Below are 27,817 nucleotides of genomic sequence, written 5' to 3' on the forward strand. Positions count from 1 at the left end.
GAGTTACAGGCTGCTGTGAGGTCTGTGTTATAAACATTTGACATGTGGTGGGGTTGTGATTTTGCAAGGGCTGCAATGCCCGTTTGCAATCTTCATTGGCATTATCATAGCTAGTTGTTTTAAATGCAACCCTCGAGCTTCCTCATGCTCAACTTGTAAAATATCCTGAAGCCAATCAGTAAAGTTCGTATATGACTCTTTAGGATCCTGCAAGACTGTGGTGAATGATTCACTAGAGGCTCACCCAGACTCTGGTATCCTGACTGCCTTAACAGCCATCTCCTTAATTTGCAAATAGTTGTCCCTGGGATGCCTTGCCTGAGTCACGGAATTGGCATAATTATTTTCCCCAGCCAACTGCTCATAGTTAACAGCAATTCCCCAATTAAGGTTTTCAATCAAGGCCACTACACGTAGCTCACAAGAAGAATAACCACATCATATACTGCATTGGAGTTAGTACCATGCCAAGCAATGACTATTAGTCATGCAGTGCGAGTGTATAAGGCTCTGCCATCGCTTCAAGAAGGGACACAGCAAATGTACTATGAATCCCCCCTTCCCGCACTGCTTTGCTTAACTCTTTAACAGCTTCATATTGCACAGGCTGACACTCTGGAGGCTGATTTGGTGAATACAATACTGGACATGTCATTGCGATTCCCAAATCCCCTTGCTTAAGCTCTTCCCGCTTGCATTCCTGCCACCGATTCCCCAGACCCCCTTTCACCACCCCTGAAAATACAGTTAACGCATCGGGGCAGGGGTGGGGGGTGGGGGGGTGCAGGGCAAGGAAAAAAGTCTGGTTCCTTTTCTGGATCTATAGGACCTGGGATGAAAAGGTTTATCAGTGTCAATGGAATCACTCTCTGAGATGTCCGGTTCCCACATTTGGTCCTGTGCTGTGAGGGTCGCTGCAATCAGTGACAGGAGCTTTGGGAGCAGAGGAGGTGTGGACGGAATTGCCGTCATTGACGGTGTGTTGGGAAGAGTCGCGCTGTCGGTGGAATTTACAGCCTCCTCTGGTTCAGTGCTTATGCTGTCGGTGGAATTTACAGCCTCCCCTGGTTTAGCACTGTTAGTAGAATTAGTCGACACTTGACGAAGAGTATTCAGGATTTGCCACCAAGGTGCTAAATGCATTCCCACCACGGAGTCCCCCTCTGTGGCAGCATCATACAATCGTCTGCCGACTGCTTGCCAGGCAGGAATTTGCAAAGTGCCATCAGGTGGAAAGTCAGGCACTTTGTCACAGATCCATTCTAACAGAGTCACTAGCTGCGGACCCGGCACAGCTCATTGCTGAGCTGCAAGCAGCCGTCGCAGTACATCCAGGCTGCACTGTTGATCTCAGGATAACCTCCCTCTCATCATTCCTGACTGCTCACCTGTATTGTAGGTGATGGGTGCACAAAGTTTCCATGGATCCTGACCCAGTCAGGCTACGCCACCAGTTCAGGGCTCCATGAGCCTCCTGCTTAAGCTCCACGCTGTCAAAGAAAAGGTTGCCATAGAATCTCCCTTTGCTGCTGCATCAAATAGCATCTTTCCTGCATCTTCCCAAAGCTGAGTGCAAAATGCCGTTGTGGCATCCGCAGCGTGTCCCTGCTTGCGCAGCCAGGCAAGCAAAAATTTCACAGCTGCTTCCTCATACTTTACCCCTTGCCCTTCCAGTATTTTCATTATCATACTGCATATCAATTTTTCTTCACTTGACATACGTGAACCTTTATCATCCCCAGCTGCTCAGCTGTAGAGGTGACGAGGTCCAGACCGAACAGCTCTCTGTACTGCTGCTTTCTTGAGTTCAGCTGGGCATTGCCACCAACTGCTCTATCTTCTGCAGCTTATTGACCATCATGTTGGGGTCACCATTTGTGGCGATTGAGGCACAGACTTTGCAAGGATGGTGAAGCAAAGACCTTTATTGTTAGTTAGTTACAGCTTTTATAAGTTTATACTCTGCACGCGTGCTGCTAAAAGCTTTATTATTGGTCAAAATCTACTGTCCACGCACCCAGATGCTGTTCACTATAGGCTACTCTCTGCTGTTGACACTGTTTGCTTATCTTCTGGAGGTGAGATCACATTCCTCCTTTGCCTCTGTTTCATCCGGATTTCTTCTTACACTCCCTCAAAGTTATTTACCTCTTTGTTGCAGGATCACAGCTGCACATCATCAAGGCAAGGTCACAGCTGCACATTATCAATGTCAAACCCACTATCTCCATCCTCTGTAATTCACCCTTTTTGTTTTTCAAATAGTCCTTTATAGTGAAGCTGTGGCTGGACATTTGCGACATGTTTTTGGCCTCTCAATAACTGCAAAAAGCTGAGAACCATGAGAAAATGTAATGACCATTGTCGTGGCCCAGAGAACCAGTAGCCCAACATTTGTAATGTCGCTCATATGGCTACCAGGGCATTTTTGCTTGGCACCTTCTCTGGTGGAGCTGTGCCTGGACATTTCCAACATGTTTTTGGCCTCCAAATCACTGTGAAAAGCCAAGAACCATGAGAAAAAATAGCTACTCTTTTATTGGTTCAGAAAGCAGGTAACCCAAATTTTGTGGTGTCCTTCACATGGCTGCCAGGGCAGGATAAGAACCAGCAAGAGAATCTCTTCCTGGCACTTTCTCCAGGGGACCTGTGCCTGGTTGGTTCCATGGAGCTTTTTTGAGTCTGTACAAGTGAAAAAGTGAGCACTTAAATTTCTAACCACAGAAAGAAGGTAGCAGTGCTTTTGTGGTGTCCTTCACACAGCTACCAGGGCAGGGTGAGAACCACCAAGAGAAGTCCTTCCTGGCACCTTCTCCAGGGGAGCAGTGCCATGGGTGGTTTCATGGAGCATTTTACCTCTGTACAAGTGCAAAAGCGAGCAGTTCCTTTTCTCACCCCAGAAAGCAGGGAGCAGAACTTTTGTGGTGTCCTTCACATCGCTACCAGGGTAGGGTGAGAACCACCAAGGCAACTCCTTCCTGGCACCTTCTTTGGTGGAGCTGTGCCTGGACTTCCCCAATGTGCAAACCGAGCTTTGTAAGAGTATAAAAATGAGTTAAACTATTCTTGGATCAGGAACCAGGGAGTCAAAGGTTTGTTTGTGTTAGCAGCACGGCTACCAGGGGACAGTAAGATCCAGTGAGTGAACCCCTTTCTGGCACCTTCTCTGGGGGAGCTGTGCACAGGTGGTTCCACAGAGCTTTTGGGCTCTGTACAAGTGCAAGAGTGAGCAGTTCATTTTCCCACCACAGAAAGCAGGTGTTAGAGGCTGCGTCGGTGAGGACCAACATCACAGATGTTTGTCTCATCATTGATACATCAAGAAACTCACACCATCACCAAAGCAAATGTTTACCTCAGCAGTGTTAAGGCAGGAAGCCAACACCACTGCCATAGCAGAGGTTTTATCTCAACACTGTTAAGGCAGAAAAGCCATCGATTGACACCATGGGGCAACGGAGGGAGCTGATCCTGAGAAACGTCACCAACCCCCTGGGCGTGCGCCCAGACCTGGGCTCGGGGGGACCGAGGGGCCCGGCGCCATGCGCTGCGCATGGGTGGTGCCGGACTGCAGTACCGCCTCCTATCGCCAGATGGCAGCACTGAGAGCGGCACAGCACGGCTCTGCGCCTGCGCGGCACTCGGGCTGCTCCCGCGCTGTCTTCAGGGGCGGGGCTGGCCGCTAGGGGTGGAGCCACGCCATTTCCGGGCGGTATCCATGGGCGGGGCTTGGGGTGAGGGGGCGGGGGTTGCCGCCGCGAAGGGGCGGGGACATTCCGCACCCTCCCAGTCTCCGGGGGGGGGTCTCGCCGCTAGGGGCGGGGCCGTTGCGGCAGCGAGCGCCCGGCTGGCAGCCGGTGTACGCCGAGGTTGCAGCAGCGCTGCGCTTCCGTGCTCTGCGCGCCAAGCGGCTGCTGGCAACGTGCCCGTGGGACGGCAGCTGCGGCTCCTTACCGGGAGGCAGCGGTGGGCGCCGTGGCACCACCCCGCAGGCAGCGCTGGATTGCATTGCCGTTACCAACGGCCGGCAGCACGGAGATGCCACCCGAGCTGCAGTACCGGCTTTTGTGCGACAGGCGGCAGCAGCGAGGGCGGCAAAGCGCGGCTCTGCGTATGCGCGCGCTCGGCGGCACCCGAGCGGTCTCCAGGGGCGGGGCCTGTCCTGGAGGACTGCCAGACCATAGAGCGCGCCCTCCCGATGCCTGATGGGTGCTTCCGGCGTCCTGGGTGACTGCTGGCCCATAGAGCTCTACTTCCGGCGGATCGATGGGAGCTTCCGGGTTGCGCCGGCGGCCGAGGAGCTCGTTTCCCGGGGCGCCCATGGGCGCTCGCGGTGCCGCGCCGCTGCGACCGCGCCCGGTGGCCGGTGCGTGGGGCCAGCGGCGGAACCTGTCGGCAGCCACGGGGCCGCTCCGGTGCCCGTCGCGGGTCTTTGGTTACTGAGAAAATGCCAATCAGAATATAATGCTCCACTATTACTGGTCAGGAAGCCACATTCAGAAGAATATAGACTTCTCCAAGATTTAAGAGCTATAAATCGAATAATGCAAGATGTCCACCTGGTAGCAGCAAACCTGTATACCCTCCTGACCGCCCTGAAGCAAACAGATAAATGGTTTACCGGATTAGATTTAAAAGGTGCATTATTTTGCCTTCTGCTAGCTGCTGCAAGTCAAGAATTGTTTGCTTTCAAATGGGGAAAGCCCTAAGACTGGTAGAAAAACCCAATTGTGCCAGACTGTATTACTCCAAGGTTTTAAAAATAGCCCTACAATCTTTGGAAATCAATTAGCCAAAGAGTTGGAAAGGTGGCAAAAGTTGTATGAAAATGTCACCTTGCTGTAGTTTGTAGATGACTACTGCTAGCACAACCAGTAATAAAGAAAATTCTACACCAATGACAACAGACAACCTAAACTTTTGGGGGCTAGCGGGGTACAAAGTATCCTGGAAAAAGGCACAGATCACCCAAGAAGTAATGTATTTGGGATTTACAGTTTCACAGGGGGCAAGCATAGTCTTGGAACTGAAAGAAAAGAGGCTATTTGTCAAATCCCAGAACGCAAGTCAAAACAAGAGCTTAGAGCATTCCTCGGAATGGCCAGATGGTGTCACCTATGGATAATGAATTTTGGATTCATTGCCAAATCAGTTGCTCTTCCCTCTCTGTCAATGCTGTAAGCCCACCCATCATACCAGGCCACCAAACCTGGCAGGCAGGACTTGATATTAGTGAAGCCATGCTTATTATCACCAATCACCTCCTTATTTTCCATGTGTCTTAGCATAGTTTCCAGCAGGATCTGCTCCATGATCTTGCTGGGCACAGAGGTGAGACTGACCAGCCTGTAGTTTCCTGGATCTTCCTTATTTAGTCCGTTAAAAATGGAGGTTATGTTTCCCCTTTTCCAGTCTGTGGGAACTTCACTGGACTGCCACAGCTTCTCAAATAGATGGACAGTGGCTTAGCCATGTCATCTGCCAGTTCCCTCAGAACCCACGGATGCATCTCCTCAGCTGCCTCTTGTTGCAGCTGTCCTTATATGAAGTATCCAGCCTCAGCTTGTCACCTGTGCTCCCCGTGGCCACCAACAGCAAAGAACAAGAGCCCCACATGACAATGAAGCCTTCGGTGTCCCAGAGCCCCAGCATCCTGGTCAACAAAGCTGCCACCCATGCTGTCAGCCCACAGCCTCAGTAGGCTCCTGTGGGAGGAAAGGAAGAGTCTGCAAGGAGGATAAGAACACAGTAGAAGTTAGACGGAACAATTAAATCTTGACTTGAAAGTGTAGATCTTTGCAGAAGTCCTGCTAGGACCATCGTTTTATAAATAAATGATGGAAAAGGTGTTTGTAAATGATATATTCTGCATTGTACTTCTTCCTGAAAAAGAAGATTCAGAACAATTCAAACCTACTACGGGCAGTCAGTTAAGAGACTATCCCAAGGGAATGTAAGATGAGGTGCAACCTGTGTGGTTGACCTAACCTCCATCAGCAATCCCCACCCCCACGGCATTTCTCTGGGGGCCCTGGTAGAGCTGCTCCTTCTGCTGATGGCTAGATGCTGTGCCCATTGCAGCGAGCCCAGCCGCAGGACAGGGAGGGCAGGGGGAGGCAGGCAGTGGGCGCCTGGGGCAGCCACGGTGCGCATGGGTGGGCTCCAAGGTGGTACCAGGGGAACAGGACCCTCGGGGGGCCAGGGGAAACCAGGGGATAGGGGTGACCCGGTCTTGCAGCACCTGTGGGGCAGCCGGGTAGGGACATGGAGGTGGCCACAGGGTGGAGGAGCAGCAAGGGGAGGGGCCAGGGGCAGGGGGGAACTCGAGGTTCCCTTTCCCCAAGGAGAAGGATAGGAGAGGCGGGAGGTCAGGGCTGGCAGGGACCGATGGCAGGGCATGGGGGCCCCTGACTCCCCTTATCCCCAAGCATGCAGGAGCTGGGACCAGGTCCTTGGGGAGCTGATGGCTGAGCAGGGAAATGTGTTATCAGGGTTCCCGGGGTAGCTGGGGAAAGGGGGACCCTTCCAGCACAGCTGATGGTCGTGACCATCACACCACATGGACATCACAGCACCAACAGCCGGGGGCTGTCAGGGGAAGTCTGTCTGCATGGCAGCAAGGCAGAGGGCCTGGGAGCAGAGCCTGGCCCCAGCAGGGCTGTGCAGCAGGGGTTCCCCTCCCTCAGCCTCGGAGACGCTGCGGTCCTGCCCTGGGTGCTAGTTAACACAAAACCCTCATTAATAACACCCTAGCCCCCCAGCTAGAGGCATGCCCCCCCCTCAAAGGAAGGCTTCACTGTCCCTCCAGCACCACAAGTGCAGCTGTGGCCTCCCCATGTCCTGCTGCAGCAGGTCCTTGCTCTTCTATGGTCTTTGGGTCCTCAGGTGGCTGCTCCCCTCCCAGCAGCTCCGCTATCCCAGCTGCAGCTTTCCTGACACCACAACAGTCTCCTGTCCTAGAGCCAGGCAGGAGACAGCCCATCGCAGCCCCACCAGTGCTATTCCAGTCCCTCTCCACCCAGATGAGGCTCACCCAAGCCAGGGGCAGCAGGGAGGGGGGCCCCAATTAGACACCCTTGCCAGAGAAGATCCTGAGACCAGAGGAGGGAGAGCCTGATGCTGAATAGAGGGAAAGAGAGAGAAGGGGCAGAAGGGAGGCCCCCAGAATCACAGAATCAAAGCAGAAGGAGAGAAGGCCCAGCAGGAGAGAAGCCTCAAGGCTGGAGCAAGACAGAGGAAGAGCTGGGAGCAGGGAGCCCAGCAGACCCCTGCAGCCACACCAGTGAGGAAAGGCCCCCGGGCTGCCTGCCCACGTCCCAGCTCAGAACTGGAGTCCTGCATCTCCTCCCCACATGTCCAGGCTCTTCTCCACCCACCTCAGGCAACCCTGCGTGAGCTACACAGTCACTCTCTCTCCATGCCCTGGCTCTGGGACCCTCTTCATGGACTGGGACCACTCCAGAGTGCCCCAGTACAAGGCAGACACTGACATACTGGAGCAGGGACGAGGGCTAGGATGCAGGGAGGGGATCCTCCTCAGCAAGGACTTCATGCATTTGGAAAGGGTTGTGGCCTGGGATGTTCAGACCTTGATGGGAAGACAAACAGGGAGCCTGCAATCCTGGAAGAGGGCAGGGAGGCTGGATCTCCTGAGGACCCATCTCACCCCCGGAGCTGCGCAGCCAAGGCTCTTTCCTTCCCCAGTGGGCAGCCCTTGGATCCAACCTTGCCAGGCCACAGCAGGCAGCTTTCCAGTCTCCATCCACTCCCAACATATGGACCACTCTGCCTATGGCTTCCCCGAAGCCAAAGCACCCCATGGATCCTCGCCATATGCCCTCTGGGGTCCTGGGCTCTCCTTCAGGGGCACCCTAGTTCCCCTCTTCCAGCGGTGCAGCCCCTCGTGGGGTTGGTGGCCAAGGTGTCCCTGTTGTCCTCCCTGCCCGCCAGATCTCTGCAGGCAGGTGCAGGATGGGTTCAGATCTGTTTCCCTGCAGCACGTTGAAAAGAGCACAGCAGGTTCTTAACATCTTTATTAGTTTGTTTGTTTTTTTTCCAACAGAGTAAATCCTCTCTACAGCAACAGGTTAGTTAAATCCAGTTTACATATTGCCATCTCTTGAGTGCTGCGGCCTTGATGCCGCTGTGACAAAACCAGGTTGCACTCAGACAGGAAAATGCGTTAAATTCTGCTGTGACTGGGAAAAAAAGGAAAACCAACAAAAATCAAAAGAACAAACCACCAAGGAAAACCAAACTGACCAACAAAACCAAGCTGAGGAACTGAAGGTGAGCACAGCCAGACTACCTCCAGGGAAACCACACGGCACTGCGTGGATGAGGATGAGGGGAATGAACCCAAAAAGGTCAGGGACTGGACAAACCCTTATATATATTAGGTATAGGTATTTATATATATATATTATCTAGGAAAGACACACTGAGAAAACAAGAGATTGCAGCGGTATCTACAGTAAAAAGGAGCTACATAGCTTTCAGAGTCACACTGAGAAGGAAGCACATGGCAGGACAAAGTGGGGGACAAATGGGGACACTGGTGTTTTTGGGGTGGCCATTTCAATATGGGAGGGACTGGGCAAGGCATGGGTCTCAGGCCAAAAGCCCTCGTATACCCACTGGGAGCCCCAGGACCCCTGTGGCCCTCACTGGGGAGTGGGGACAGGGTCAGTGGAGAGCGAGTGCTTTCGGAGGGCTGGGTGGGACCTGCTCCCAGCAGGCTGATTCTGCTTGCCCAGACGGTGGCACCCGGTGGGTCCCCCCCGGACCACCCACAAAGACCTGAGCACCCGTCAGCACAAAGGGCCCTCTTACCCCAGGTGCAGGAGGAGCTAGCTGGGTTCTGCTGCCCGCGGGGTGGACCAGGGGCAGCAGCTGAGGCGGGGTGGACGATGGTGGGGTTATGTGATGACGCAGCTCTCCATGTCGAGCATACGGCTGGATCCACCTGGAGCTGGTGGCTGGATTTGTCCCCCACCCAAGCCCTTGAGAGACACCCCACTCAATGTGCAGGCAAGATGCTGGGCTTGGAGGGGGTGTGGGTGGGTTTGGGTGGCCATGGTGGGTCTGGCCAGCTCTGTGGGCAAAGCCAGCCTGTGGACAAAGCCAGACTCTTGGGTGCTCCCCATGTCCGGTGGCTCACCCCACACTGCCAGCACCTTGCAGTGATGCACCCTGCAGGGCAGAGGGTGCTGAGGGCTCCCCAGCATTGCAGGGGGGGAGTGTCACATCTTATTGCTAATGGCTGCGCTGTGGTGACACCCACAGGCTGTGGCAAAACTGAAAGGAGGATTTGCCATGTGACATCCCCAAACCCAGTGGCTTCTGAGCCCTGGTGGCCTCAGCCCAAGAGCTGGAGCTGCCGGTGTGGCAGGGACCAAGCAAGCCAGGGCACACGGCCCCCTATCCCCGCCGGTGTGTGTTTGGTGGTAGGCGGTGATTGTACTTCTTGCGACAAGGGAACAAGGAGGTGCCACCATGGCTGAGAGTGGGGGCAGCAGCAGGACAACCCCCATGCCACCCTCCTGCCCTGAGGGCTTCTGGACCAGGGCTGAACCCCCTCCACCTGCCCCAGGGCAGCCCTCAGGGTACAGGACCAGGGCAAGGGGACGGTTTGGGCTGTGATTTCTCACAATGGTCAGCCAGCTCCAGGGCAGCAGGTCCTGGGCATGCAGGAGGATCCCATACTAGCTCTCCCCAGGGAGGGCCAGTGGGGAGAAACAGGAGCTGCATCCCCAGGAAGGGCCCAGTGACCTCCCAGTGAGTGCTGCTCCCTGTCCCTGTCTTTCGCCTGGCTTAGCCAGCTATCGGTTGACCTTGGGGGAACCAACCTACCTCCTGTGTTCTCTTCACGTCCTGCTGTCCTGCCTCATCCCACCATCCTGTCCCCATCTTGCCACCCTGCCCCTATTTCCCCATCCTGGCCCACCCTCCCGAGCCAGGGGCAAGTCGATGCTAGGGAGGGTGCGGAACAATACAGAACCATGTGTGACTGCTGGAGGAAGCCAGGAGCTGGAGCTGGGAGGCAGGGAAGCAAAGGCCCTCTCCTCCGGTACCAGACAAGGGGATGAGGCCAGTGGCAGAGACAAACCAACCCCAAAGGAGCGAGGGCCCTGGTGGAGGATGTCCACGGAGTGGGTGGGTGGGTGCTGGCGGGATGCTGACGGATGAGAGATGGCTCTGGAGGCGACGCTGGCGGTGGGTGTGGACTTCAGCACGATACCTCCATGGTGTGGTTGATCTGCCCCATGGCCTCGGTGCTCTCCGAGTGGGTGCAGGCACGTGGGCGGGTGCCATCCACTGAGCTGGTGCTGGTGAGGGAGGCCGTGCGGGAGCGTGCCAGGCGGGTCATGCTGGCAGATGGCACTGCACGGGCACAGAGAGATGGACGGGTGCTCAGCTCCCTCCAAATGCTAACGCTGCCTCACGCAAGCAAAGCCACCAGTCCCGCTCCCTGATGCGAATGACCCCAGGCACAAGCTTGCAGCATGCGGTGCTGTGACATGAGCAGCTCCAGCCTGGCAAGGGACAGCAGGGCAGGGATGGGGTGCCCTGCGACAGGCCACACACTGGGCACACCTGCGCACCCAGGCATGCGACCACTGGGCATGAGGCGGGGGGGACCCCTGGCCACCATGCTCCGGGGAAGGAATGAGCTGGGACGGGAGCTCTCCTGGGTCCCGAGGGTGTGCAGGGAAGGCGACACCCTCCTCCAGCCAGGATGCCCAGCAGGTACAGCTCCTGGCTAGCTGGAGGGGGGCACAGTGGGCACACTGCTGAGACTGTGCCTGCATGGGGGGAGGGCGGGACACACTTCTCCAAATGCCATTTCTCAGCCTTCAGCCCTTGCTCGGGGTGCCGTCTCAGGCAAAGCGGAGCAAGGCAGAGGGCAGCTGGCTGGGAAGGGGCAGCCCTGCACCCAGGCTGCTCCCAAAAGTGCCCAGGCAGCTTGAGGGCACAGGCCAGGCAGGCACCATGCAGCAGCGGGCTCAGGCTGCGCAGCAGTGAGTGGTACCTGTGCCTCCACTCAGCCTCCGATCCTTCAGGTGGGCAACTGGCAGGGGTGGAACGGGAGAAGGGGAGGGAGGGCAGAGAGAGAGCGTCAGCTTGCTGGCCGCTCTGTGGGGCCAGGAGCCCCTGCCCAGCCCCACGTGTGCACGCACATGGGCCTTCATGTGTGTACACAGACCTGCACGCACAGAGACACATGTGCATGTGCAAATGGACCTGCAAGCACACACACACACACACACGGACTTTCACACAAGTGCACACACAGGTAGGCACACAGACACCCCCCACACACACACGTGCTCACGGACCTATACACACACGTATGCACATAGACCTGTGCACCTGGACTCTGCACATCTGTATGCACACACACAGCCCCTGCTTGTGCATGGCCACACACACCTAAGTGTACATGCATGTACAGAGACCCTGTCCACACACCTATGTACACGCCGAGCCCTTGTACACATGTTTGTGTGCACACAGAGCTTGTACACCCCGCACCCCTACGAGCGCATGGATAGATATCTTGTACACCTGCACATACAACGGCACAGATGCACGTGCAGCTCTCCATCACGAAGGGCACGCAGGGGTGCCAGGCTCCTCTTCTGTGGCAGGGTCAGCACACACGCACACAGGCACACACGCATGTGCACACACAGGCACGCCCCAGCCCTGGCACTCACTGTAGCCCATGCCTTGCAGGAAGTACTTGAAGGCTTCCGTCAGCTTGCCGGGCTGTGGGGAGAGAGCAAGCTGAGTTGAGGCAGCACCAAGACCAAGATCCCTGCTCAACCCTGAGCTGCCTCTGGCAGCCCCTGCCCAAAACCCCTATGCCCACCTCAGCCCATCCCCTGGGAGCCAGGGACAGCACCAGAGCATGTCTCAGGGCCCAGCATACCCAGTTAACTGCGGAAATTGTGGGGGGCTCACCTGTGTGACCTGGGGCAGCCCACCAGAGTCAGCCATCTGCAGAGAGAAGGTCCTGTTTAGTTTGGGAGGGTGCTTTTGCTACCCACCCTGTCCCCTAGTACCCCCTGGCGGGATGCCACTGCTGGGGCCACTCTGATCTCTCCACATACACCCAGCTCCATGGCTGGGACAGACCTGGAATGGGCAGATGGGGATGCCCTGCAACCCTGGGGCAGAGGGTAATGGGGCACTTCATGGGCAGCAGGGACCTTCCAGCTGCCCCATGCCACCCACCTACCTTCAGGAAGGTGGTGTTGGTAGGATCCAGCTTGGAGTTACACTCCACCTGAGGGTGAGAGGAATGATATTAGCATGCTGGGGCGCCCTGAGCCTGGCAGAAGTTGCCCACAGGTACTGTCACTGGCCCCATGGCACATCCCACCCCAACCAGGTGGAGACAGGGTGCTAGGTGAGCCCTGAGTCTGCAGAACCACCACCCCTTGCCATGGCACAGAGAGGATCTTCCTCCTGCTAGGCAGTGTCTGGGCAAGGGCGGGGGCTCAAAAGGGAGGGGAGGGGGGTTGGTGAGGCATCCTGTGTCTCACACGTGTGTACAAGCACACAAGTGTGCTTCTGTGCACATGCAAAGAGGTACATGTGATGGAGGAGGGGGAGCACGTGCACACAGTTACACAGTAGGTACAAATGTGGCTACCTGCACAGTGCCTGCGGCTGAGTGTGCAAGTGTGGACAACCATGCGGATGTGTGCAAGCACATGCATGTACTAGCAGCTCTTTGGGCACATGTGGCCAAGCAAGGAGTGTGCCCATGTGCCAACACACCTGAGAATGCATGTTCTGAGCACGTCTGGCGTATGAGGAAGGGTAGATTTCCCAGGTGTGGCAACCATGCACAGATGCACATGCACGCATGCCCCACATGAGCAGGTAGGTTTGCACACAAGCGCACACGTGGCTGAGCAGGCAGCGAATATGTGCATGCCCTCAGGTTGGCACCACCTGCATGCCAGCCTGCAGGCACTACCCCGTCACATCACTCACCACCCCCTCCTCAGCAGGTGCGTTGTCTCCAACCACTAGCATCACGGGGCAGCTGGACGTGAGAGGAGGAAGGGGCACAGTCAGGGCTTGGCTTGGGTGGACTCCACTGCCCCGAGACCTCCCCACGCCATGCTGGTGCGACTCTTACCTCAGTGTCTTGGCATTAGGCACAGTCCCAGGCCGGTTGATGTCCAGGTCCCTGCGGCTGATGGAGAAGAAAGAGGGCCATTGCTGCCACCAATGCTATATTGCAGGAGCTGGGGCACCGCCAGCTCCAGGAAGCAGCATGCAGCCCTGCTGTCCCGGTACATGGTGCATGGAGGATGCCATGGCCATCACTGCCATGACCTGAGCAGAGCCCACAAAGCGGGATGCTCCCAACCCCTGGCACGCACGGGACAGCACCTCGGCCCTCTTCCCCAGGCCTGTGCCAGCACCCAGTACAGGAGGCGACTAGGGGACCTGCACCCGTGGCCACGGGCTGTGGGATATGGCAAGGCTCTGTCACAGGTACCACCACTCCTGCATCCCCAGCCAGCACCAGCATCTCGATTTGCACCACCACCTACCTGCCTGTGCCAGAGGGTGATGGCAGCACCCAATGGATCAGGGTTCCTCTGGCGCCCTTGGGGCCACCCACCAGTGCTGCAGCCCCTCACCCTGGCGCAGACAGGGGGGCAGCCCACTAGCAGGACTGCCCAGGGTACCCACCTGTTGTACATGTTGAGGAAGAGCTGGAGGTTGAACTGGTTCACCACGCTGCCGATCTGCTGCCGGTAACTCTGCACCAGCTCCGTGTTGTTCACCAGCTCTTCCTGTGCCGGCAGGGGATGGAGATCAGGGCAGGTGCTGCCAGGTGCCACTGAAATGCCCAACCCTCCACCAGGCTGGCCCATGCTGCGCCGGCCAGCAGGGCAAAGTGGGAAGATGCTGGGCAATGCAGCTGGGCACAGCAGTGCTGCAGGCAGCACGCTCAGGCTGGACATGGGCATGAGCTGCACATTGGTCGAGGCTAAGCCCAGGATCAGGCAGGAGGGATACAGGCAGGGCTTAACTAATGCCATCCCTGGGCACGGGGCAGGTCCAGCAGCACCTGGCAGCCAGGGCAGAGCACAGCCCCGGTGACCCAGCTGGGATGCTGGGTAGGGGGCTGTGGCAGGGGGCCATCAGGACGCACAGCTCTTACCTGGCTGAACAGGTGGGACAGAACATTGTCCGGCAGTGTGCTAGTGAGGCCAGAGATCTGTGGAGGGAGCACAAAGGGTTACGGCACTGCCATGGCTGGCTCCTGCCCCGGGGAGCCACCAGGGCTGGGAGAGGGGGGACAGGGCCCTGCCCACCTTGGAAGCTGCCCAGTCAATCCAGCCTTTGCCATTGGGATCGATGTTCATGAGGACCAGCCCTTCAACCAGGTCAGGGAAGATAAGCTGCAGTGAGCAAGAGGGGTGGGTGCTCAGCAGGGAGGGGAGATGCGCCCAGGGCAGGCCTCCACCAGCACCACTGCCCACTGCACAGGCATCGCACAGAGCTGATGTGGCCCTGTCCTGAGACCTACGGCAAGACTGCCCGGCCACCATGGCCATGGCACTGCTGTCCTGGCCCTCCATCCCTCCAGGAGCCTTCAGGGTGGCACAGCCCACCCAGGAGTGTCAGCTCCTGCTTTTTCCCATGCCCTGTGCTGAGAGCAGGTACGGGCAACTCAGGGTCAGCCCAGCCCAGCCCCAGGCTCACCGCAAACTTGGCCAGCACGTAGGCTCCTGCCCCGACACCGATCCCGATCACATACTTGAACCTGGAAAGTGGAGAGGTGCATATGGGGGGACAGTGGGCTCCAGCACAGGGACCCCGGGGCAACCCTCCACCCACAGCATGGGGCACAAGGAGACACGCAGGGTGCCAGCTTACAGGGACAACTCCCCCAGCCCCAGATTCCGGTCTTCTGACCAGCACCCTCAGCCAGCAGCTGTGGAAGAGAGGCCGACTCACCCGAAATGCTGCACCACGCTGGGTAACATGGCAGCCAGCTGGTCCATGGATGGGTACTGGTACCTGCAGCACGGAGAGGCACAGGACAGCAGTTAAGGGACCCACGCAGAGTGGGAAGGCTGGGACAGGGCAGCTGGGCTGCCCAAAGTGGGCAGGGAAACGCCACCCACCTGCAAACCACCCCATTGCCCACCCTGGGCCCGTTGGCTGCCTCAGGCTTTGACATGGTTAGGAGAGACCCACAGGTAGGGCGTGACTGCCCGGGAAGCAACAACCCAGTGGGCAGGGAGGTGACATTCCGGCAGGCATAGCAAGCCCCCAAAGCTGGCACCTACCCCTGAGGGAACTGCGAGGCTCCTGCCTGCTGGCCCGGTGCATCCACATGGCACACCACAAAGTGCTTTGTGATCTCCTGCATGTCCTCAAAGTTGAAGAAGGTGTTGAAGCAAAGCTTGTCTGTCAAAGGCAGGCAGGGGTTAGAGACCAAACACCCTGGCATGGGGGCCTGGGAGAGAGGTCGCCTGCCCTCCCGCTGCCCTTCAGCTGGGAGGTGACACGCCATCAAAGCCCTCCCATCCCCTTCTGTCCAGGCTTCTTGTCTCCACAGCAGAGATCACAGCCACTGTTAGCAAGGGCTGCATCCCTACCGGTGTTGGGAGGCATGGGGCTGGATGGACACAGCCAGGAAGATGAGTTCGGGGTGAGCTTCGTCTGCTTGGAGAGGTGGGACTGGGGGAGGCAAAACCCAGAGCTGCAGGACCACCCAGTGGGCAGTGGGATTAGCAGCCCAGGGTGTTATCAGCCCTATTCAAATTCCTCAGAAAGGGCTCAAGCAAACACGGGATTTGAGAGAAAGCTGTAAATCTCCCTCCTTGGAAACAGCCAAAGAAACAGCCCCAGTGCTGCTGTGGACAGGCCACCACCATTGCAGTGGGATACAGTCATTGCCAAGGCTTGGAGAGGTCCTGCAGGCCCCATGGCATCAGTGACAGGACATCCCTTGCAAAACTCAGGGCAAGGCAGGTCGTAAGGTCCATTGCAACCAACACTATACGTCCCCGGACACGAGAGTACTGCCGTGACGGTGAGGCAGCTCGCTCAGGCTGCCGGTGACTCAGCCTCACAAGGCACCAGGCATCCCGGCTCAGCCAAGGGGCACGGCCTGGGGCAGGGGTCTGGGGTGCAGGTCCAAGGCTGCAGGCTAACAGAGCGTGCAGCATCCCCACATCCAGAGCCCCAGCTCGAGGTCCTTCCTTCCCTGCTGTTCCCCATCTCCTTCAGCCCCCACTATGTCTGGCCACCAGCTCCTTGGTCCATGCTCTGAATGATGGGCTGGCGGTGGTGGGGACCCACCCAGCATCCCCCACATTCCATCCCTGCCTGACATGGGTGGGCAGACAGCCAGCACCAGGGCAGCCAAGCGCTCCTGGTTGTGCCTGGCCTGGGCTTTGGGTTCGGCTGAGCATCCAAACCTTCCTGGTGCTTTCAGATGCCTGGGGAGACCCAATGCAACCTGGAGACCCTCCACGGGAGGAGGCAAAGGAGCTGAGCCAGGGGCTTTGGCCGATGTCCTGGCACCCTGTGCAGCCCTGGGCTCACTCCCACCTGTCCCTGATCCCCTTGGCCCAGGGACCAGCACTCACGGTTGAGGCCCACATCATGGTACGTCATGATCGCCGGGCGATTCCCCTTGGGTGAGCCCCGGATGACCACGTGCAGCAGCCCATAGGGGGTCTCAATGTCATGTTCCTGGGGGAAGAGGAGAGATGGGGTGATGCCTGCCGGCCCCAAGACATCCTCTTCTGCCCTGCCATCCCACCCCTCACTGCTGCTTCCCCAGGTGGCTGGGTCCCATGGGAGCACAAGGGAAAGATGTGCAGCCATCCCAGGAAAACCCTCAGCTCTTGGGCATCCCTGTGGTGGCAGAAGGTAGGACAAATCACACAGAAATGCTCCCAGCCTCCACCAACTTGGGAAGGGAAGGGAGGATTTGGGATAGGATAATAGGATTTAGGATTGGACAGGTATATCATGTGATGGAATCACAGGATGGGATCAAGGGATAGAGGTCTGGGATGAGATGATTCAAGAGGGCTTGGAAGAGGAGGATTGTGGGACAGGACAGGCAGACCACAGGATGGGACAGACCACAAATGGGCCTAGATTCACTGTTCCTGGGACAAACAGGCAGACATCAGAGCCTGGGCACCACCCCAGGAAATGCTGCAGCCTGATCCCAAAATGACAGCTAAAGTAACTTTAAAATCCCTTGGTCTGAAATGGCTGCGCACCCATAACAGAGACCAAGACTGCCCTGTGCCTCAGTTTCCCTGGCTGGGAGGGCTCCAGCCTTGCCTTCACAGCCATCATCCCCAGCCAGCACGAGAAACTGAGGCTGCAAGCCCAGGTGCTTCCCAGGGACAAGGGACCAGGGGTCCCCTCCAGAGGCCCACGCCAGCCAGCCAGCTCACTGGCAGTGACCTCGAAGCTGGAATCTGGCAGGTGCAGAAGCATCATGCGCTGGGCAGGGGATGCTGGCAGGTACCCACCCAGAGCGGTCCTCGCTGTGGGTACTGGCAGCCCCATGGATGGGCTGGTGGGAGGGAAGCACAGCAGGTTTGTGGACACTCCCATGGGTTACGTGCCAACAAGGACTCTGAAGGACATGGGCCTCAGATGGGAGGAACCACCTAAGGACAGGGGTCTCCTTACCCCAGTGCCTCCCCTCACCAAGATCCACTGTCCCTGGGGGAACACAGCACCTGAGGGTAGCTCAAGGGCTCTGTGGAGATAACACTCGGCTCCCCAAGGACATCCTGACCTCAGCCCTCATCCACAGCTGTCCCTCCACTTCCTGGGGCTGTATCAGGCAGCAGATGATGAGTGGGAACATCCCTCCACAACAACGGATGGGGAAACCGAGGCAGAGGAAGGGCCTGGCCCAAGGTCACAGAGCAAGAGGCATCCATGTGATCTGTTCCGGCACACAGGGCTGCCTGCTTGTCATCACCAGCTCAGCCTGCAATCCCACCCCAAAATCACATGCCCAAGTTGGAGGCTCCTTTCCCAGCACTGCCACCCCCCACTCTCCGCGCCAAGCCAGGCAGATCCATGCCCAGGTTGCAGCCTCTGCAGCATCACTGGGTACCGCAGCCCTGCCCTTTGCCGCAGGGATGCTTGTGGCAGGGGAGAGGCTAGGGACACAGGGGATGCAGGTAGTGGGAGGGGTGGGCACCGGCAACCCGTGGCCCCTGCGGGGATGGGTGTGGGGGTCACAACACCCATGGGTGCCTGAGAGAGCCCAGCCCTGTCCAAGTTATCTGCTCACCGCTGCGGCACTCCCACCTCACTTGTCCCCCTCCACACCGGCCTGTTGCTATCACCCTAGAGGCCAGAGAACATCCGAGGAATCGTGTCAAAACAGCAATAAACCCTCTCCCTCTGCAGCCCTGGGGGTGGGGAAGAGGCAGCACGTTCCCCCCCCCCCCCCCCCCCCCCCCCATCAGCAGTCTGTGCCAGCACAGCCTGCAGCCACTGCAGCTGCGCTCACTCACCCTCGGCCTCAGCGCAGCATCTCTGCTGGGCTGGGGGAGGACACGCTCAAGGACAATGCGTCCCCAAAACCTGTGACATGTCGGGGATGCGGCAGCGGGGCTGGGGGAAGGAAAGGCTCCCCAGCAGCAGGTCCCCCCTGCACCAACCTATCTGGCCCACGCCAAGCCCCGCTGGGTGCAAAGGTCCAGCCCGGACGAGCAGGGGAGGTACTGGAGCAAAATTGTCTGGGGAAGGAGGGCAGCGAGCACGGGAACGACGGTACCTACCCCATCCCAGCACTCGGGCATGGTGAGGAAGCGGGCGAACGAGGATGCACGGGCAGGGTGTGCCGAGCACGGGGTCCCAGCGCGGGGCACAGCGGTGTTGTGGGCTGGGGTGAAGCAGAGCTCTGCACTGGCTCAGCCCCTCGCCTCAATTTATAGCGGAGCCCCAGCCCTGCGCTAAGCCCTCCCTCTCCCTTCCCCCTCCATGCGACGCGCAGCCCCAGCAGGTTTGGCTTCCATTGCAGGCAAGTGCTGCGATGGAGTGAGCACTCAGCCATTGGCTGCCGTGGGAATTATTCATGCTCCAATTGGCCCCAAATACCCTTGTTTATGAAGGAAAAAACGCCTGGCACTGCGCAGTACCTGCTCCATCTTCCCTCCTTCGGCAGACCAAGACAGGCAGAGCTGCCTGCACAGAGTTGCACTCGCACCCCTTGCAACACACACAGCAGCATCACAGCGGAGCCCAGCAATGCTCACCTGCCCCCATCACACACGTGCAGCTCCAGCCCCGTGCAGACACACAGAATCATGCTCGAGCCTGCAGCCACCCAGACCAAGGCCCTGCAGCAATGCATATGTACCAGGAAGCGTGCACACCCCCCCAAACACGGGTACATGTTAAACACACAGGAGAAGGACGCAGCAGGGGTGCTCCTCACATGCACGTGACCATGCACATACGTGCACGGGAACACATACCAACAGACCCACAGGGGACAGGCAAAACTGTGTCCCCACACGTGTCTGTCCATGCCAACTTTGGAAAAATGAATACAATGATCCATGCTGAAGCACATGCACCCACAAAACGCTTGTGCGTACCCCCACAGGGCTGGTCCCGGTGCGCAGGATTTAGCCCCAACTTGGACATTGCCGGTGGCAGGTAAATAAAGCGGGAGGAATGACAACCCAGCAGTGCCAAGGGGTCACATCCTGTCCCTGGGCTGGCATGTGCTGTGTGTGCATGCACACGTGTGTGTATTCCCATGTGCGCAGGCAGGTAGTTTCTGCCCTAAGTCCAATGAGGCTTCACAAGAGGGTGAGTCCATCTGCCTGCAGCTCACACCCACAGACAGCCTTGTGCCACCGTGGCCCCAAAACCCCCCAGCAGGCTCTGGGTGACATGCCCCTGCACCCTGCCTGCCCTTCCCCAGCCCAGCACCACTGCCCAGCTCAGCGCAGCTGGCACCCCAGCTGCTCCAGCATGAAGACGGGCAATCACGGATGGAGAAAGTGTCCTGCAGTCCCTCCAGTGCCTGCTCAAAGAGGATGGAAAGCCACAAGCCAATGCCAGACCAGGGCAGCATCCAGCAGGGACCCTCCAGCCTCCCTGCCTGCCACAGGGATGCTCCCTGTCAGCTGGAGCCTGCCATCACCTCCGCATCATCCCCACCCTGGCAGCTTGCACGGCTCGCTTCCACCATGCCCTGGCACACACCACAGCTGTGGGGAGAGGGGGTCCAGCTGCCATCACCAACACATGCATGGGGCCTCCCTGCATGGCAAAGCCCCGTGTCCTCAGCCTCACCCAGCAGGCTTGCTCCTCTGGAGTCTGATGCTTAATGACAGGGACGAGCCACTTTTCCCTGGGGAAAGCCCCCTTTGCCTGACCTGGAAAAATGATCACCCAGAACTGGTGGGGAGCCACTGAAAGCAGTGTCCTGCAAATAAGTCAGGGCTGGGTAGCCAGGGGGTCTGGATGTGGGAATAAGGACAGGCAGGCAGGCAGAGGAATGGCATCCACCTTGCCTCCACCAAAGAAGCTTTTCTCTGCACTGCTTTGTCCTACAGGAAGCTCAGACCCAAGCCCAGAGAGATGCATCTCTGCTAATGAAGGACCGCAGGTGAGGGCCAAGCCCAGCTCCCAGGTGGCTCCTGGCACAGGTACAAAGCTGTTCATGGGCCCAGGTGCTGGTTTTGCTTTCTGCAGCCCTGTTGGCTGTGGAGCCAAAGAGCACGAGTGGCCACAGCATTCGGGAAAAAGCAAGAGATACAGAGGGGCATAAGCAGGCAAAAAAAGACAGAAGGTTGCAAAATAGGTGGGAGAGGGGTGGAAAGGCCCAGGTGGAGCAAGGCTTGAGTGCAGAAGGTCTGCAGGGAGATGGGAGGGCTAAGCAAGGCTGACTCCGCTTGAATGGCATTGCTTGCCATCTCCCCTCTTGCCTACTAGCCCATCTGCCTGGCAGGTGGCCCAGACCTCCAGCAGGGCCAGGGCACCCAGGTCCCAGGGCAGAGGCACCTGCCCCCCCAAGACCTTGGCTTCAGCTAGCAGCCCCAGGGCCTTACTTTGGCTGGTGGCAGCAGTGGGGGATCCCAGCTCCCTCGGCACTGCCCCAGCCAGGCCAGAGCATCTTGGCAAAGGAGCAGCGACTGGCTCCGGGGAGGAGCAGAGGGACAGTGAAGAGTTAAGCTGGGGGCTGGACTGAATTACCATAAGGAGGAAAGACTAAAAAATGGGGTAAGACCTCCCCAAAGAAGGGCAGGCAGCACCCAGCCTTTGCAGAGAGCCAACCTGCAAAGTGCCAGGGTGCGGGAAAGGAGGCTGTTGCCCCAGCACAGCCTGGGAAGCTCATCCCATCCCCACCCTGAGGCTCCTGCAGGGGAGCCAAGAGGACACGAGGTCTGGCTGGCTTGCCAAAACCACCTTGATCCTTGCCAGGCTCATTTTCTTTGGGTACCGAGGGCATGCAGGCACATCACCGTGGCCCACTCCACCTGGGCACCGCTGGGGACACAGTTTGGTGTCACCTTGGGCCAACCCCTAAAATACTGGCATACAAAGATTGCCCCTGGAGAGTCATTGCTCTTTAACATCCTTTAACATCCATTGCATCTATTAACATCCCCTGCATGCCAACCAAGCCCTGCCCAGGCACAGCTGAGTGAGAACCATACTGGTGCCCATGGCACTACCAGGAGCTCTGGGCAGCCCAGCACTGCTGCCTCCCTCCCCCTCCCCCTCCTTGCCCTCACTTCGGTGACATCAGGAGGTTTGGTTTTCCTTCTAGTGGTCAACAGGGACCCAGAGCAAGCACAGCAAGGAGTAGCCCAGACCTGCACAACCTACTGCTCCCAGCCCCAGCATCCCACCAGCTTTGGAGATGCTGGGAAAGGTGGCATTTATTTTCCATCACTGCAATTTTTGAATGATTTTGTGGCCTCCAAGAGGGCCACCAGAAATCTACTCTGTGAATCGAAGCAGCCACCACCCAGCATCATGACAGAAGTCTTTGCTCCCCACCCAGCTGCACCCTCCCACCTGCAGGAGATGGAGACCAAGCAGGGCAGCCCCCAAAGCCTGGGCACCACTTCGGGTCTGCCAAAATGGGGACTTGCACTCCCCTGCCCCTCTCCCAGGATGAATGAAATCCAGAATTATTTTATCCTTGCAGGTGCTGCTGTTTCAGAGCTGGACCTGGGGGGCTCATCCAGCACCACCTGAGTCCATGCTCCTGGTGGTCCCAGCCACTGGCAAAGTGGCGACATACAACCTGGAATTGGTCACCGGTGTCCCCTGGGAGGGGGGATGCTTTGGAAAAGGCAGCAAGCTGTGGTCTGGCAGCCTCACTACCCTCCCTCCCAATCTACCAGCAGCCTGGTCTCTGCAGGGGCAGCCTGGTGTGGGACAAGCTTGTGCAAAGGGGGGAGAGCGATGAATGCCAACACAGGAGCCAGGCGCGAGCTAGAGGCGAAATGGAGGTACAAGGCAGGCGGGTGCCAGCCAGGGCAGCAGAGGGACCCTGGTCTCCGAGAGAGGTGGGTGGTACAGGGAGCAACGCCCCAGCTCTCCAAAACAGAAAGAGGCTTTCAAACATCCTTACTGTAAGCAGGGAGCTGGAATCGCCCAGGAAACCATTGCCATGGCAATGGTAGAGGGGCTGGAAAAGCAGCTCAGCCCTCCTGAGAAGAAACGGCCTTCAAAAAAAGACTTTTTTGTCCCCAGCCTGTCACCAAGTGCCTGCCAGCCACATCCAAGTGCCAGCACAGAGCATGCCTGGCAGCATCCCCCCAGCTCCCCCCCGCACCGCAGGCTGCTGTCCCACATGGGACCCGGGGGTGGGGGCACTCCCCATGGCTGGTCATACCTTCCAGTCCATGTCCACAGCGGAGAGGAAGACATCCGAGTTCTCCTGGGGAGAGAAGGAGCCGTTAGGGACAGAGATGTCCCTCTGACACACCTCACTGCCATGGCACCCTTCTCCCACCCAACACACAAAGCCCCCTGACACCATAAGACCCACTCCCTGGAGCAGCGCTGGCTGCAGGGGGACATGATGCCCACACGTGTGCACACATACGTGCACATCTACAATTTCTTCACACACGTGCATGCCCTGCCTGCACATGTGCACGCACACAAGTGCGTATTAGCATGTATGCACAACATCTTCATACGCATCCATCATCACACCAAACCTGCACTCACCCACGCGTGTGCACTGATACCAGCACACATGTGCACGCGCACACACTGACCACCACATGTGCACACACACGCACCCAATACCAGCACGTCTGTACACCCACATGCACTGAATACCAGCATGCCTGGGCGCACACATGCACCCAATACCAGCATGTGTCTGAACACACACCTGCACCAAAGAGCAACACACACGTGCACACACACGTACCCCATACCAGCACGCACGCATACCCACAAGCTCCCACTTAGGGACCCACGTCCTGGCACCCCATGTGCAGAAGCCAGAGCCAGTGCAGTCACCAGACTCACCAGCTCAGCATCCTGGCCCCGTAGCAGCGGCTTCTCTTCAGTGAAGCGCAGCTCGTGCAGCCCTGCCATGGTCATCTCCTGCAGCAGCAGCCCTGCCCAGGGCAAGGGAGATGTCAGGGAAGGTCCTGCCTCGGTCTCCTCCGCCCCAGCCCCTGGGAGCCTCCCAGGTCTCCCTGCCCATGGGGATGGGACCCAAATCAGCTTTACTCCACCCATCTACCGTGGGGACATGGTGCTTTGGCTCATCCGGGGGCCACAGCGAGCCCCTCCACTGACAGCTGGAAGTAGGCACGGAGCAGGCAGTGCCTAGAGGAACTCAGGTCGCAGCTCCCACCAGGGTCCAGTTCTCCCAGTTAAGGACAGACCTGTCTCCATGGTCTTAGGCAAACTGGGAGACCATCCTGGTCTGTCTGTGCTGGCCACCTCTGTAAGGGCTCAATTAAGGGCAAGAATATTCCAATTCCCACCCCAACTTCCAGCATCGGTTGGAGAGAGAAAATCCAATGTTTGGGCTGGTTTTAGGCTGCAGCCAGACATGGGTGGGACTGAGGGAGATCTCCCTGTGCAGCCAGAATGAGGAGTGATGTTTCTGAGCTGTGCTGGGAGGCAGAGATGCTCCGAGCAGCTGGGCAGCACAGAGGCAGCCTGAAGTTGGTATTGCAATGATGGGAGAAAAGCAAATGTGAAGCCTTTACTCCCAAACTCTTCTCCTTGCCTGTGAAGCGGGTGCTGGCCAGCCAGCAGCTCAACCCCAGGGCTTGCAGGGACAGACATGGAGCCACCACTCAGCAGACGTGTGACTGGATGCTCCTGACCAAGGAATTTGTACCCCCCACAACACCGGCATCTCCAGAAACACCCCCAGGTATAAGCCCAGCTTTGAAAGCAGAGGGGAGCAAGGGGATGCTTGTGCCCACAGCAGCTGGCTGCACACAAAAGGTAACAGGACATGGGGGACACAGGGGACAATCCAGGCTCCGCTCTGCATAGATGAGGTGTGTGTAACTGGCAAGTCCCAGTGCAAGGGCCTTATCTGCACTCAGGCAGGATCTGGACCTCAGGCATTTGCCTTTGCAGCCTCTGTTTCAACCCCTTTCCCAAGGCCAAGCTTTTGGACAAGTTGTTGCTGCTCCAAATGGGCCAGCACCAGTCCCACACCCTCTCCACTGGCTACCCATGCTCTGCAATCTCACAGAGATACCAAGGATGGTATGAGGCCGTGCTAGCACTGCAGCAAACACGGACCCTGCTCCATCCACAGCCTGGCCAAGCCTGCTCCGTGCTTTGTCCACCTTGAAACCTGGGTCAGCCCAGGCTGGCAATGTTGGAAAGCCCAAGGAATGACACAAGCATTCCAAGGCCACAGGAATATGGGAGCTACTCATAAACTCCCCTCCAAAGCTGGATTTTGTTCATCCGACCGGTTTTCCATTCAAAATCCAAGCAAGCTGTGCCACCTGGCTGCTTCATGCAGACATCGCACTTTGCTTTGCTCCTTGGGAGCCGTTCAACAAGACAGAACCGTTTGGACAGAGAAACAACTGTTTGGATGGAGAAACACCACCGTGAAGCCTCCCGGGAGTCCCAGGGTGCCCAGCTCTGGGGGCGTCCACCTGCACAGAGGGTCCCACCAGGCTGGGGGCCATGCAAAACCCCGGCAGGGAGAGGTGCTGACAGCCCTATGGAGAGGCACGCATCTGGGACAAGTTGCTCCAGGCTGGGCTGCTACTGGGGAAATAGCTTTGCGCAAGGGGACGGCCCTTGCCTGCAGCCCACCAGCACAGCCAAGACGCTGCAGCCTGCAGAGCCACCGACCGAGCAAACCCGCGATTCCCTGGAATACAATCCCAGAATTAAAAAATGGGAGGAAAATCAGCCTCACCGGTAGCTGGGTCTGGAAGAGAGCCGGAGCGTCCCTCGCTGGCTGTGCCAACCCACTGTGTGGCCACAGTCCCAGAGTGGCTCGGAACAGCATTTAGCATATGGTGAATGCCTTTATTAATTAAAGCCTCCAGCTAATACGGAAGGGAGGGTGGCCGAGCAATGAAGAAAGGCCCTCATGACCTTGCTTGTGTGGAGGTGGGGAAAGCTGGCTCACAAGGGATGTGGCAGAGCCCTGCACCAACCAGCATCCTCAGCATGGGATGGACAATCACCTAAAGCAGTGCTGAGCACAGGAACAGAGAAGGGTCAGTCAGTTCATCGGGGAGTCCTGTGGGTGCAGCACCTGGCGACCAGGATCACAACCATGCTGCCAGCTTCCCGTGGGTGCTCTGCTCCCTACGCCACCCCACAGGTAACCTCATCCCTGCTACGCAGCAGTCAGGCTGTGGGCAGCGTCACCCAGCCCACTGGGCCACCGTCACTATGGAGTGCTGGTGAGAAAGTCACGGCTCCAGCTCCCCTCGCCAAAACAACTTGGCTCCTATTGCACAGCGGGGCAATGCGGCTAGCAACAAGCCCTCTTCCCTCCAGCTCGCCCCAATGCTCCCCAACAGCACCCAGCTCCACTCCCACTCTGCCTTCCCGGTGCAGTGCCACCGTTTCCTGGGCACAGCTGGGACGTGCCTCCTCCCTAGTCCCAAATCAGTCCCAAACCCTGCATGACATTACTGCTCTGTTTGGGACTGGTGATCTGTGCTGCCAGGGCCCTGGCACTGCGTACATGGACGGGGACAGAAACAGCCATGTTAGCTTACCTTCCCCAGGGATCTGCAGCCCAGTGTTGGCTTACTGGAGGAGAACCAGCTCATGGCAAGAAAATACACTATTATTATTTTTGTTGTTGTTGTTGTTATCATCATCATCATTGTGACGAGGCTGTGGAAAGGGTTTAACACCAGGCAGCGTGTCTGGTCAGAAGGCAGGGGTCCCTCAGCTGATGCACCAGCCTCACGGGAATATCCCCACCGACCACCCGCGTCCTGCCCTGGCGCAGATGTGGCACCCACGGGATGTCGGCAGGGATTCTCCAGGCTGACTGAGCAGCGTGTGACAGACCGGGAGGCAAACCCAGGGGAGGAAGGGCTGGCCCCTGCCGGGCAGCGAAGCCAAGATGATTCCCAGTGAGGCGAAGAGAGGGAGAAAGGGAACCTGCAGCCCAGTCTGAGACAGAGTGTTCCCACAGCATCGCCCCCCCCCCCCGCCCCCGAGCAAGGCTATTGAGGAGCTGTGAAGGGCTGGAGGTAAAACCCCAGTGTGACAAAGCCTGAGGCATCTCCCACTCTGCCACTGCAGGACAAATACCCACAGCTCGCTCAGCCCCCATGGCGGGGCAGGGGTCCGCGCCCCAGCAGCCCCCACCAGCTAGCCTGACGGTGTGGTGCCCCCGGGTAGCACAGCAGCGGGCCGGCCACAGCACCAAAGCCACCAGGCGGGGGGATCCGGTGCCACCCGTGCGGGAGCTGAGCCCCCCAGGCCGGCGGGCGGCGGGGGCAGGGGGGAGCTCTGCGGGGGCGCCGGCCGTCTCGCAGGAGCAGCCTCCTCCCCAGCGCCATCAGCGGGGCACTCGGGCAGCGGGGGGGGCTCCCGGGGGAAGCTGGCAGAGGAGCCGGTGCCGCAGGGATGCTCCAGCAGTCCCACAGGCACCCTCCGCCCACGGACCCCCGCGCCGGGGGGCTGCCGGCTCAGCACCCCCAGCACCCCCAAGCTGGGCTTTCCCCGGCGCAGCCCTGACAGCTCCCGCACCCCAAAAACATCGCTCGCCCCAGCAGCCCGTACCTGGGGGAGAAGAGGCAGGCGGCGGGCGGCGGGGGGGGGCGGCAGCCCCATCTCCCAGGGGAGCCGCAGGGCCCCCCCCGACCCCAGCACGCCAGCGCCCGGCTCCTCCCAGCCTCGACCACCCGGCCCCAGCGCGCCGGGGGGGGCAGCGCCGCCGGCCGTACCTGTCAGCAGCTCGATCTTGTGCCGCAGCACCTTCATGCCGGGCCGGCGGGTGCCGGCGCCACCGGCGGGCGGGCCGGGGAGGCGGGCGGGGCGGCGGGCCCCGGCGCGGGGAGCGGGCGCAGCCGGAGCCGGTGCCGGTGCGAGGCGCGCAGGGCGGCGCAGGGGCGAGGCTGGGCACGGCCCCCGCCGGGCCGGTTCCTCCCCTCGCCGGGGCCGGCGGGGTGGGGACGGGTCCGGGACCGAGGGGCGATGGTGGGCGCCGGAGGGGGCCCCTGTGGTCGGGGTTCCCGGGAGCAGGGGACAGTAGGAGCCTTGGGGAGCCCCAGCTATGGGGCCCAAAGGGCCTGGGGGGTCCCCGGGAGCAGAGGATGCTGATGATCCA

The 27,817-nt window shown here is 58.7% G+C and overlaps 1 protein-coding gene across 9 annotated transcripts; it reads right to left on the reverse strand.

Annotated features, from left to right (window-relative positions):
* Nucleotides 1–8,015: 8,015 nt before the first annotated feature.
* On the reverse strand, nucleotides 8,016–27,586 carry NDRG4 (NDRG family member 4). 9 transcript variants are annotated; one of them, XM_037408833.1, is made up of 17 exons: nucleotides 27,435–27,586; nucleotides 23,551–23,723; nucleotides 22,901–22,945; nucleotides 16,638–16,743; nucleotides 15,330–15,450; nucleotides 14,995–15,057; nucleotides 14,740–14,800; nucleotides 14,349–14,435; nucleotides 14,195–14,251; nucleotides 13,720–13,823; nucleotides 13,157–13,213; nucleotides 13,009–13,060; nucleotides 12,245–12,292; nucleotides 11,968–12,003; nucleotides 11,721–11,772; nucleotides 11,033–11,071; nucleotides 8,016–10,383 (listed from the first exon to the last, which is right to left on the reverse strand). In XM_037408833.1, the coding sequence occupies exons 1-17, from the start codon at nucleotides 27,469–27,471 to the stop codon at nucleotides 10,229–10,231; spliced, it is 1,293 nt and encodes a 430-aa protein (XP_037264730.1). In that variant the 5' UTR covers nucleotides 27,472–27,586; the 3' UTR covers nucleotides 8,016–10,228. The 9 variants fall into 9 exon arrangements, with proteins under 9 accessions (XP_037264730.1, XP_037264739.1, XP_037264738.1 ...); XM_037408842.1 differs by having other exon boundaries at nucleotides 23,551–23,642; nucleotides 27,435–27,484; XM_037408841.1 differs by lacking the exon at nucleotides 27,435–27,586 and adding an exon at nucleotides 27,271–27,401 and having other exon boundaries at nucleotides 23,551–23,642.
* Between the last annotated feature and the right edge of the window lie 231 nt (nucleotides 27,587–27,817).

The sequence above is a fragment of the Falco rusticolus genome, chromosome 15, assembly GCF_015220075.1.
Source record: "Falco rusticolus isolate bFalRus1 chromosome 15, bFalRus1.pri, whole genome shotgun sequence".
Classification (NCBI taxonomy): domain Eukaryota; kingdom Metazoa; phylum Chordata; class Aves; order Falconiformes; family Falconidae; genus Falco; species Falco rusticolus.

What these genes read in the sequence shown, in the direction of transcription:
- NDRG4 (XM_037408833.1), bottom strand. Translation starts at nt 27,471, where the DNA reads ATGAAGGTGCTGCGGCACAAGATCGAGCTGCTGACAG. An exon ending in ACGTGCTGGCCAAGTTTGCG is followed by an intron (nt 14,436 to 14,739) that starts GTGAGCCTGGGG and finishes TGCTCACTGCAG; the next exon opens with CTTATCTTCCCTGACCTGGT. An exon ending in TTGACTGGGCAGCTTCCAAG is followed by an intron (nt 14,252 to 14,348) that starts GTGGGCAGGGCC and finishes CTCCCTCCACAG; the next exon opens with ATCTCTGGCCTCACTAGCAC.